The 12,111-nt window shown below is 48.6% G+C and overlaps 1 protein-coding gene across 1 annotated transcript; it reads right to left on the bottom strand.

Moving 5' to 3' along the window:
• Positions 1 to 5,221: 5,221 nt before the first annotated feature.
• On the bottom strand, positions 5,222 to 10,298 carry LOC121834780. The gene is made up of 2 exons (XM_042288556.1): positions 9,555 to 10,298; positions 5,222 to 5,359 (listed from the first exon to the last, which is right to left on the bottom strand). Exons 1-2 carry the CDS (start codon positions 10,230 to 10,232, stop codon positions 5,222 to 5,224), a joined length of 816 nt encoding a protein of 271 aa, XP_042144490.1. The 5' UTR covers positions 10,233 to 10,298.
• Positions 10,299 to 12,111: the final 1,813 nt, after the last annotated feature.

The raw sequence follows: 12,111 nt of genomic DNA, 5'->3' as shown, positions 1-12,111 counted from the left end.
AGACCGCCCCAGAGCCGTTTATACTGAGAAAGTTTGGCCAATGGGCGGAGCTTATTGCCCGCTAGAACCAGCGGATTTCACGATAGCACAAAATGGCGTTACTTCTTTGTTATTCCTGAGAAATCGCACAGAGTTCCTATGAGTCAGAGCCACAAAATGGCGGACGGAAGTAGTCATTCCCCGGTTAGACTGCGCTGTTTTGGTTGCCAGGCTGACAAAAATCTCCTTAACAAAGCCAAACCCTTTCAGTATAAACGGCTCTGGTATGGTATGGTATGGTTTTGGGGAGGATTTTCACAAAGAAAATCTCTCTGGACGTCTTCAAAATTTATGGTCTTCCCCGACGAATTTGACGGAGATGTTAGACAGAGTATGAAGTACAGACACACACTCTTCATGTACAGGGCCATCGCCTGTCCGCCATGGCTTGGTAACATACCTTGACCACGTATTGGAGACGAGGCGGCTGCATCAGCCAACTCCATAAGAGACATCGGAATCAATCACACTCCTGAATGATACCACGTGACCATCTATGTTTTTCGTATACTGCGTGCTCTATAGACTGAAGGGTCATCTGGAACAAACCTTACGCTTTTGATCTGCTTGGGTAACCTGCAAAAGTTAGCTACGGTACTTTTTTTTATGTGCAATGTTTTATTTGGCGACATTTTGAGGGACCCTTTTCTGTTGTCAACTCACGCGGGGGTTTGCGAAAAAAAAAAATCCTTTCTGGCCCATTGTCCGTGATACGCTTGAATTTTGCATGAGCAGCGAGCGCACTCGCAGGTCCAGACTTGTCCTCCGGCGACTCTACGAAATATTTATTTACAAATGGAAGATTACAGTTTCGATGTCTGAGAGCGGTTGTTATGGAGAGTAGCGTTTGTTGAAACGTGGTGCAATCGTGCATTATATATGCGGGCTCTGGCACGGGCGAGCCTTGGTTTGATCTGCATAGGGAGCCGTTGCTCGGCGACTCGATGCATGAGTGCATTTGCTCCATTGTTTAAATTTGCAGAGACGCTCCGACAACAGCTTTCTATATTAGTTGGCAGTGCCGTCGGCAGTCATTATCGTGAAAGTGTGAATTATTACGCCGCGCTGAGCTCATCCTCGACACAAAGGAACAGTATAGTCCAGGAGTGTGATTACCATGTTCCAGAAAGCAGCGCGAACTTGCGACAATGCGCATGCATCTACTATAAGCACAATTGTGTGCCAGGAAGCAAACAGACGAACAAACGTAACAAAACATAACAGATGATGCGGACGCAACTTTTTGGCTGGGATCGAACTATTCGCAACCCCAGCGCTCTATAGATGGCGGGGCGGTAGTGCCAAGATGGCGGACGAGGCGGAAATAGAGCCTCCAGGATTTCCCGTGCGACTGATCGCAGACGCTCGTCTGTGTACTAAAATTCATTCATTTGGCTACAAGTACGAAGCGGTCAGGGCAAGAGCATATCGCAGGTGACGGAGACGTTGACATGTGTGAAGAAAACCAATACGAGTACTTGAAAGGATAAAACATCAAGGGCGGGGTCGGAAACATGACTTCTTTCCGTCTTCTTGGACCGTTTGGTACAATGCGCGATTTTTGAGTTGAGGAGAAAAGTTAAAGGAGAATGTTGAAATCCCAAAGAGCGGCGCTGCTCCAAAGGAATCTGCTACGTCACGACTACGTAGCAAGTTCCCCAACGTTGCTAGATTACCTCCCAAATAAGCTCCGCATGTATCAACCAGGTGCACATTGAAAGATCGTTTATTTAGCTTTAAAATTAGTTTTCTTGTGACTTTCAACGGAAGACTGGTGTTTTTGAGGTTAGAGTGCTACATGCAACACATTCAAGCTAGAAAATAAGCGCTGGAATTTCGTTTCCCTAGGTATCTATGTGCTTGACGAAGAAGAAAAAAAAATGTTTTTCAGTTTCCTCACAGTATTAATGGTGTGAATTGGCGCAGAGTCTCTACATATAAGTACCTTGGCGCCATGATAACATCTAATTTGAACTGGAACACACATATTAAATATGTAAGTAACAAAGCCCCTGTGAAAGTATTTTTTTCTAAAAAGAACGTTAAAATCTTCGACTCGTGATAAAAATCTTTTAGCATACACTTCTCTCGTGTAGCCTGTACTAAAATATGCAAATATAACATGGCTTACTCATACTCAAAATAATTTAAGTATTATTGAATGTATTCAGGAAAAAAGCTGCAAGATTTATTTTTCACAAATACAATCGTTATGATTCGCCAACAAAGCTTCTTAAAAAAAAAAAAGGAAGCCGGACTATTTGTTTATTGCTGATCGAGCAAACCTTAGTAGATTAAACTTTTTTGTACCTTCTTTTAAGTGACTTATTAAATTGAAAAAAAAAAAGTAAAGCGCTCAGAAGTAAGAACAACTAGGAACAAGCACATCAATACACTCGTTGTGTATTCTTGTAATAATACCAGTTTCAGATACTCACTTTTTACTTCAGCTGTAAGAAAGTGGAACATACTAGATACACAGTTTTTGTTAGTTATACAAGTGTTGACTCGCTTAATGGTACCATTGAAAACCAACTTATTTGTCAATCTATGAGTTGATATGTTATTTTCTTTTCAGGAAAGACGCGCGACTTATTGTTTGTTTACTCTTGGTTGCCTCCAATTGAATATTTGTGTTTATTTTGTACCCCAGTGCCTGCTATAGTCCCTACAGGGATCGACAGTATTCTGAAATAAATAAATAAAATCGGTAAGGTTCAATTTACCGTGTGTCTAACGTGCGGAGTCGCACATACAATTCAACGCATATTGCGCGAATGAACTGAATACAACTGCGAAATGGAGTTGATGAAGACCGGACCTGGGATTAAGCAATGAACAGAAGATAACCATTCCTATTTTGTTTATTCCATGGGTATCTGCAGCTGATGGGTATAAAGCCACGGAAGCTCCTGAAATTTCTAAAAAAGTACTCGATTACAAAAGACACTGCAGCGTGCTTAGGAATCTGTGACATGCTTTATTGACGTACTTTAGGTTGCATTTTAATTTTAATTTTATTTATTACAACAATAATTTTGTTCCGTCTATTCTTTCTTTTTTTTGCTCGTTCTCTCTCTTTGCTTGTATCTTTCTGTCGTTGCCTTGCTTTCTTCTATCTTACGATTTTCATTTCCGTTAATCTCGCAATGTAGCGAGCCGGCAATAGGTGCCTGTTGACCTCATTGTTTAGTAAACGCCTGCTTATCTCCCTCTTTCTCTATCTCTGTGATAGTGCGTAACTTGCGATGCTTTTTATTGACCGAATTATATAGTAACTAAATGGCGGAGCCAGAGTATCACCTTCCTTTTCCTTTCGCCGCCAGCTCCTCACTGGCTGAGAAGGGGTGACATGCTTGTGAGGATGGCAGCTTGGGCGAGTTGAAGCACCAGAATCTTTGCACTGTTGTTAATATAAGGGTCAGATTAGCCAAATTTGCCTTTCGCACTTCCGGGGAAGCGGCTTTATGGGGCTCCGCCAGGTTTGGGACGGGATGTATTTCTCGCTCTGCGTTCGCCAAAAGCATCGATCTTACATTGAAGACTGACGAGAAGGAAGGTTCTTGAACCTTCGGACATCGTGTACCACGTAGACGTGTCTAATAGTTTTCTTTTTATGACGCAAGCCCTACTTCAAAGTGGCCGTGTCCAACCAGACGACACGACGGCCGACAACCCAGCGTGCAGACGATCGATGCGAAGCGCCACCGGCTGATGCGCATTGAACTGCGTCTCATGTCGCACCCGTCGCGTTTGCTCGACAACACCTTCTAAATGCGTGCTTCGTTTTGTTACACCTCGAACTGTAGTCGAGAAGCGAACTAAAGGCAACTGCAACGCCGCCCTTCGCCCTTTCTCCCGCAGCGGCCACTCCGGGATCTGCATAGCTGCACGTACTGGTATGGTGGCTAGAGATATAGTACTGGTGCCGTCAAGTCGCGGAAGGGCGGGTGTCGCCATCTCGCGGAGCCATCTCGCAGTAGCTATATAATAGCGAGTTCGTTTCACGGCACTCGTGCCCACGCGTGCCCACTCGCAGCGTGGAACGGGTTCGTTTCGGCCGGCACTCCACGAGTGGTTGCACTTTCCGAGTTCGTTTCAGCGCTGACACCCCACGCGTGCATGCACTCGCTGCACCGAGAAAATCGGGAGTGCGCCAAAATGCAATCCCGTCATGCCTCGCTCCGGCGGGGCCGGTGTAGGACGCCGATCTCACTACCCCTCCGCTTCGACTACGGTAGTGGTTATGGCGTACGCCAAAATCAATACCGTAGTCATATTGGCGTACGCCATAGTCAATACCGTAGTCTTTTTCGCATACCTGTAGTATTATAAGACCGCGCGCTGGCCAGCTAGTCTTCGGGGTGATGAGGTGCCGTTCACCTAAAGGCAGGTTCGCCGGGACATCGCTGGATGCGTGAGGTCCGACTCACCGGGCTGCGGTGTGGGTTCCGGGAGACGGCCGGTCATTTCGGAGCGGCAATTCCTCCGACGACATCAGATCCCGCAGGAGCAATCCAACGGACACGTTCGTTCTGGATTGTGGTCTGAGCGTGTCCTCGAGCGATCGGCCCGATCGCTCGCCTTTTATTGACTTTATAACAATGGGAACCGCTACCCAATCAGTGCACTCGCGTGATATGATCTGACGTAACTTTCTCTTTTACACATCACTACATTCTCCCTCTCTTATATGAAATAGCGATAAACATGTCTGATAATTACCAGAGCATTAATTTATGATACTTTTCCCTTTCTTTAAATTATTGAGCCAGCCATTACTGAAAATAGACTAGTCATACTATTCCTAAAAAAAACACTTAAGATGTAATTTTAGACAGTTAAAATTGCTGTGATACTAACAGTTGTTAGACATCCTATGTTTTGTAACCAATAACTCGACTAACCAAAAACTAGTAAGCGCTTGGCTCTAAACGCCTTTAGAAGGCACGTTAGTACCCTTTCCCGTTAAATAATCACTTTGACTCGCGTTATGCACGTTACTATAAGTTACTCTCGGACTTCCGTTATGCACTGCAATAATGTCTTAAAACTAGCGTTATGCACTTAAACAAAGCGAGAGGAAAGATATATTACATCTGTGGTTCTTGTCCAATTTCGTGAATCATGTCCATAGACGTATTACTGTTATTTACACTAAGAAACGAAAGTACGTAGTCTTTCAGTCTTCCTGGAAGTCGCCGTTGCCGCTTAGAACGCCTTGGAACAGCAGGCGATGCTTGATGACCAGCTTGAGATTGTTCGCGTGGTTCACCAGGCCCTGAATCCATGGCAGAGCGGTGTGGTACAACTGGTACCACTGAAGACACAGCCACAACCACGGAATCACTCATGTCACTTCGTGAAGATTCGAGAGGCGGCATCGACTGTGGTGTCTCGGGGCGTGATGCCGCAGGGGTGCTTGTGTCGACGGGGTCAAAATACTCCACTGATACGTTGGCTGGAAGAATCTTTACGGGCTCCGGCCGGGCTAGAAGAGCGACCGCTGTTCTCTCATCAGCCGTCGTAGACTCAGGAGTTCTTATTACCAGGTCATTTGATGTGGTCGGTCTCCTTGAAGCTGTAGGCGATCTAGTCGCTACGTAGATTTTTGGGAACTTAAGCGTGTCGGTGACTGAATCGTCGTCATCATCATCGTCAAAGTAATCTACTCGTTGCAGTTGTTGGTTTTCTGTATTTCTTCTGCTTGCGTGTGGCGCACTTGCTTGATCTTGAAGAGGTGCAGGAGTGAGTTTCTTAGCGTTCCACTTCCGTCCGTCGCTAAACTGATACGTGGCAGGGCCAACTTGCTTTTCAATCACTTGCGGACCTGTGTATTTGCTGTGCAACTTGTCGCTGTATTGTGGACGAAAAATTCGGACGGCTTGACCGGCTATGAACTTCGGCCGTCTCACAGCTCGTCTTGCGTCCGAGTAAATCTTTATTTTTGTCTGGTACCTCTTGACTCGCTCTTGGAGCTGAGACGTGCTTCTCTCTGGCACCTTGGGTGTCGGAAGACCCTGTAGATCCAGTCTTGATCTATGTACTCGTCCGTGAAGAAGGACTGCCGGAGTCTGACCCGTTGCTGGGTGAGTAGTACGCCTGTACGCTTCTAAGTAGTCGCGAACTGCTTCAGGAAGTGGTCGTCCTTGAACTGTTGCCAGTTGTAAACATGACTTTAGTACTCGATTGAACCGTTCAACTTGCCCATTTGCTTGCGGATGATACAAGGAGGACTTGAGGTGCCTGATACCTTGCTGTTTCAAAAATTCTTCAAACTCCCTAGAGACGAACTGAACGCCATTGTCCGTGACGAGCTCTCGGGGCAAACCTTCCCGGGCAAAGATGTTTTGTAGAAAAGTAATCACCGTAGCTGTTGTCGCCGCTGATGTGTGTTGAACTTCAGGCCACTTCGAGTGATAATCAATCAGGACCAAGAAATATTTTTGACTTGGTGGAGCTCCGTCGATGGGACCCACGATATCCAAACCGAGCTTGTCCCATGGTCGCTCTGGGAACTCGACCGGCTGAAGAGGAGCAGGTGCTGCTTTAACCGGCTTGTCTGTTGCATTGCAAACGGTACAATGCTGTACTTTAAACTTGATTTCGGCGTCCATGCGTGGCCACCAGTAGCGGTCTCTGATGACGCTGATGGTTCTCGTAATTCCTTGATGCGTCTCGTGCGCGAGATTGATGATATTCTCTCTGAGTGTTTCTGGAACAACTACTTTCTCCCCTTGTAACAATAAGTCGTTGTGAACGGATAGCTGGTCCCTGACGTTAAAGTAAGGGCGCAGTTCAGGTATACTGGTGCTATCTTGCGGCCAAGATGACGCTGTGTAATGCATCACACCGGGCAGAACCGGGTCGATGGCCGTAGCTTCTTGAAATTCTGAGCGTGACATTGGAGCAATCACGAAGGAAACTATGTCTTCGTCAAAATTCATACCATTCTCTGTGTCTGAAAGGGGAAGTCTAGACAACGCGTCGGCAACGAGATTGTCGGCACCTTTCTGGTACTCCATACGAAAATTATAGTTCAAGAGACGCGAAGCCCATCGAGTTATACGCAAAGGGCGAACCCCAGAGCCTTTGTTAGACAACAGCGTGACTAACGCTTGGTGGTCTGTTCGAATAGTGAATGGCCTACCCCAGAGGTACACATGCCATTTTTCACATGCCCATAAACAAGCTAGGGCCTCCTTTTCTCCCGTAGAATATCTTCGTTCAGCGTCGGTCAGCGAGCGTGATGCGAAAGCAACCGTCCGAAGGTTTTTCCCGTACTTCTGCTGCAAGACAGCTCCTAAGCCATAGTTTGATGCATCCGTCGATATTATGACTGGTAGCGTCGGATCAAACATGGAAAGGATTGGTGCATTCTGAATGCATGATTTTATCTTGGCAAAACTTGCCTGAGCTTCAGGGGACCAAACGAACTGTACGCCTTTGCGGAGCAAACGACGCAATGGTTCGACGATGGTCGAACAGTGGGGTATGAACTTACTGTAATACTCAATTAATCCCAAAAATGCCTTCAACTTCGACGGGTCTGACGGAGTTTCGAAGTTCCGGACGTCGTCTACTTTTGATGGAAGGGGTGCTAAACCATCCATTGAAAGACTGTGGCCCAGAAACGACAACTCGCGTACGTTAAAAACGCCCTTTCGATTAAGTTTCATTCCCGCTCGAGAGATTGCGGACAAGACTTGACGCAAGTTCGAATCATGCTCTTCCTGTGAAGACCCGTATACAATGATGTCGTCTAGGTAAAATTGGACGCCCTTACAATCTTTTAGAACCCTAGACATGATCTGCTGAAACGCTGCGGGAGCGGACGCCAAACCAAAACAAACTCGCTTGAAGCGAAATAATCCTTCGTGAGTGATAAATGCCGTCAGGTCTCGGCTCACCGGGTCGAGTCGGATCTGGTGGTAAGCCGACGCCAGGTCCAGCTTCGAAAAATGAGATGCTCCGTGCAATGAGTGGAGGAGCTCCTCTATGTGTGGCAGTGGAAAGGAATCTATGACGACGGCTTGGTTGGGCGCACGCAAGTCGACGCACATCCTGATGCTGCCATCCTTTTTTCTTACTACAACGATTGGCGAGACCCACTCTGACGCATTTATTCTTTCGATGACGCCTTGGCGCTCGAGCTTGAAAATTTCTTCTGAGACCGCTTCACGCAGACTGATGGGTAGGCGACGTAGCCTGGACTGTACTGGAGGTACGTTTTGGCGCACCTTGACAGTGTGTGTCTGGTTTCGTAGCAGGCCAAGTTCTGATGTTAACAGATGCTCAAACTCCTCGAATCCGCGTGGAAGTTTTGACGTATCTTGTACAGGAGGGCTTGAAGCTTGTGTACAGCTTACCGCAGGCTGCTTCACCTTCGTGGAAAACTCGTCCACGCTGTCTGTACTTGGGGACTGTGATCGGGCTGCGCTGGTGACCAGTGGTGATCTTGACTGAGGGTGGGCTGCGTTAGTACCTGGTGGCACTGACGATTGGCCTGAAGGTTGTGGACCAATGCCATGGGCCTTCGGTAGATTTGCCCGTAACTGACTTGAGCGCTGCGACGATACGGTGAACGGCCGCCGCTGACGGTCACCCGCCGGCCTCAGATCAGAGCGTGGCGTTTGGCTTGGGTCAGCTGCATCCAGATGAAAACATTCAAATTCAGCTCCTGATAGCCGAAGTTTCAATTCTCTGACGGCGTCAATACCAAGTAGAGAACGTCCTCCACGAATGACGTAAAAATCTAGGGGCGTCTGTCGGTTTTTGAATACGACTTGAGCCGTGAAACATCCCAACACAGGAATCGGTTGATGCAGATAATGCATAAGCCGTCTCGTAGGCTTCCGTAAGCGGATCTTTCTAGTCTTGTTAAGTTGCTCGAAAATATTTTCGTTCAGAATTGAAACCTGCGAACCAGTGTCAATCAGTAACTGGAGAGGCAAGCCGTTTACCTTTACGTCAGCAATGAAGGCGTCGTAAAGGCTGCGGTCCTGTGACTCCAAAGACAGGACGGGAGCATCCCCGTCGATGGTGACGTTATAGTTGAACGCAGTGGTCGGACCAGGCCTCCGCGGGCGTCCGGAGTTCTGTGCACGGCCACGACTTGGAAGTGCAGGTCGCCGGCGTTCACCACCCGCGGCTGGCGACGGTGCGCGGCTTCGACAAACGACGGCAAAATGTCCGATTTTACCGCACTGGAAACACTGCGAGTTGAGTGCAGGGCAGTTCTCCCTGGCGTGATTCCTTCGGCCGCAAAACCAACATGAGTAGTTGTCCTGTTGCGGCCCCATTCTCGCAGGAGGCGGGTCTCGATGAGGAATGTTACTCTGGCGCGCCGGCGGGCGTGGAGCATGGGCTGTCCCAGGACGCCCCCGTTGAGACCTCGGAGCAGGTCTGGTGGGGTCACATGGCCACGATGGGAACCTTGCTCCATGTTCACTGAAACAGTCGTCTCCCGAGAAGAGTGCTGGAGGTTGTTCGTTATGACGAGCAGCCGCTTGTACTTGTTCGGTCTCGGGCCCAGCAACATACTGCACGGGTGCAGTGGAACAGCTGGCGACGGTCTCCCCCTGACGTAGCTGATGGTACTGCTCTGCTGTGCGTGCCAACTGCTCAAACTGCAGCGCGAGCTGTATCGCGCGCTCAAGCGTCGGTACCTGGCGACCTACGCAGTCTCTAAGAATGCGATCCTGAACACGGCGCGAGATCAAACCATCAAGAAAAAGATCACAAAGTCGCGTGTTCTCGGACCCGTCTTCAAACGCGCAAAGCGCGTGCTGATGGCGTAACGCCGCTAAAAATTCCGTGACACTCTCTCCCGGCTGCTGAACGCGAAGACGGAGCTTCTTACGCTCGAGTGCTAGAGATCCGGAAAAAACAAAATGGCTCTCCACGGCCGCTAAAAAGGTCTCGAACTCGTCAAGAAGTTCCGAATGCGGAAGGTTAGTGAATCCAAATGCGGACACTATTCGTTGCCCTTCAATACCCAACAACGAAAAAAGAATCTGTTTTCTTCTCTTCGGGTCAACACCTTCGAGGCCCGCCGCACCTAGGAATGACATAAATGTCTCTTTCCATGCAGGCCAGGCCTGTGGTGGCGGTCCCGGAACTGCGAGAAACGGCGGTGGCGGTGGCAACGCCGCGGACTGAACGACCGTTATCTGCCGTTGTTCAGTATTCATGATGTCTGTTTGAATATATCGTTAAAGCAAGAGTATACGCTCAACTGTGCATGAAAGAGCGCGGACTCTTACAGCTAATTTACAAAACAGAACCAAAATCGTGTAAACCCCGAAAAAAAACTTTGGCTTAAAGCCGGTGAGCACCGCACCGCAAATCAAGAGCAAAAATTGCGTAGCTCGAGTCGCACAGTCACGATAAGCGAGTCGAAGAGGTGCGAGGACCGTAATCGAAGCTCACATACTAACTGCGGCAGCTAAGTGCCATAACGACTTCAAAGTGTAAGTTGTGAAAATAGGTGAGCGACTCAAAAGATGCTCGTAGCCAACGGCTACATACAGTTGCTGCAGTATACAGAGCACTTAGCAGTCGCACACCCTTACGCGGTGTTTAGGACAAAAGGGGAATTCAGCCGGCAAGCCGCGAAACAGAAAATACGGTGAAAAATGAAATGAAAGCAAAGAGCTCGGGGCTTGAAACCGCTACAATAAACCAACGTAGGGAGCCGGGATAGCTACCGGGTGCCCAAGCCGATGACTACCCTAACGTTCCAAACGGCGGTTGGCTGTAGGAAAACGAAGCCCGAATTGACAGCGGAGAGCGGCAGACGCGGAGGACCATCAGACCACGAACCCTGAACAATCCTCGTCGCCATAAATGTAGTATTATAAGACCGCGCGCTGGCCAACTGGTCTGCGGGGTGATGAGGTGCCGTTGACCTAAAGGCAGGTTCGCCGGGACATCGCTGGATGCGTGAGGTCCGACTCACCGGGCTGCGGTGTGGGTTCAGGGAAGCGGCCGGTCATTTCGGAGCGGTGATTCCTCCGACGACATCAGATCCCGCAGGAGCAAGCCAACAGACACGTTCGTTCTGGATTGTGGTCTGAGCGTGTCCTCGAGCGATCGGCCCGATCGCTCGCCTTTTATTGACTTTATAACAATGGGAACCGCTACCCAATCAGTGCACTCGCGTGATATGATCTGACGTAACTTTCTCTTTTACACATCACTACAATACCCCAAACACACTACCCTTACGCCAAATTCAATACCTTGAATAACGTCGGTTGAGCAGGGGTTGAGCCAGGTTGAGCTCCGCATTTCGCTAAAACTGGCAGAAGTAACTTTCTGCAGCATAACACCCTGATTGTTTGTTGTTGTTTGTATGAGCGGCGGAACGCACGCGGCAGGCGTTGATTAATTGTGATTAGCGTTGATACGGCTGACGGCGCGCAGAGCTGAAGGGCACAAGCAATGAAGCTTTGTGTGATTCTGTGTCGATGTGATTTGACATCGCTTCTTTCTGGTTCTTCGATCATGGTGCAAATGCAGGTCGCCCGACTCCCGAGCGATTCGAAGGCAAGAGTGGTAGCCTGTCCGCTGGTCTTTCAATCGCATCCACTGTCGTCATTTTGGGCACAGCGGAAGAAAATAAGACGTTCACTATTTTAAATAGCGTGCGATCGGCCTGTCTAGGTTCTGGCGACACCGTTTCAGGCTTTAGATGAGAAAATTTAGCCACTACAGTACGACTGCTAGCCTGGGGTCTGTGCCTCACAACAGATCGAAACGGGTAGGGGTGGGAATCCCTGGCAGCGGGACCTTTCGCCGTACGAGCTGCGGTGCGCTAACGCACTCGACCTCCGATACCCCCTTGGGTCACAGCGCTTGCTGAAAGAAGTTTGGATCGTTGTGCGTACGAGACGCACAACAGCTACGTACTACGTCCTAGATGCCCAAACTGAGGCTCGCTACTTGTGTGCAGCTCTCGTGATCTGGGGAACAGTATGCTCGCCATGAAAATGTTGCAGTGAGAAGTACGGAAAAGTAATATTATAAAATAGAGTATTTAAAACTGGCTTGCATTGTCACTGAACATAT

This window comes from Ixodes scapularis, unplaced genomic scaffold, assembly GCF_016920785.2.
Source record: "Ixodes scapularis isolate PalLabHiFi unplaced genomic scaffold, ASM1692078v2 PGA_scaffold10__122_contigs__length_95168666, whole genome shotgun sequence".
In the NCBI taxonomy this organism is placed as follows: domain Eukaryota; kingdom Metazoa; phylum Arthropoda; class Arachnida; order Ixodida; family Ixodidae; genus Ixodes; species Ixodes scapularis.
The sequence above is the reverse complement of the archived record's forward strand: the minus strand, read 5'-3'. Positions and strand labels throughout refer to the sequence as shown.

Bases quoted from the DNA above. Each gene is read 5' to 3' on its own strand.
- LOC121834780 (XM_042288556.1), bottom strand. From the start codon at position 10,232: ATGAATACTGAACAACGGCAGATAACGGTCGTTCAGTCCGCGGCGTTG. The intron at 5,360-9,554 runs GTACAAGCGGCT...CTGTGTCTTCAG, and splicing joins CTGGGCCCGAGACCGAACAA to TGGTACCAGTTGTACCACAC.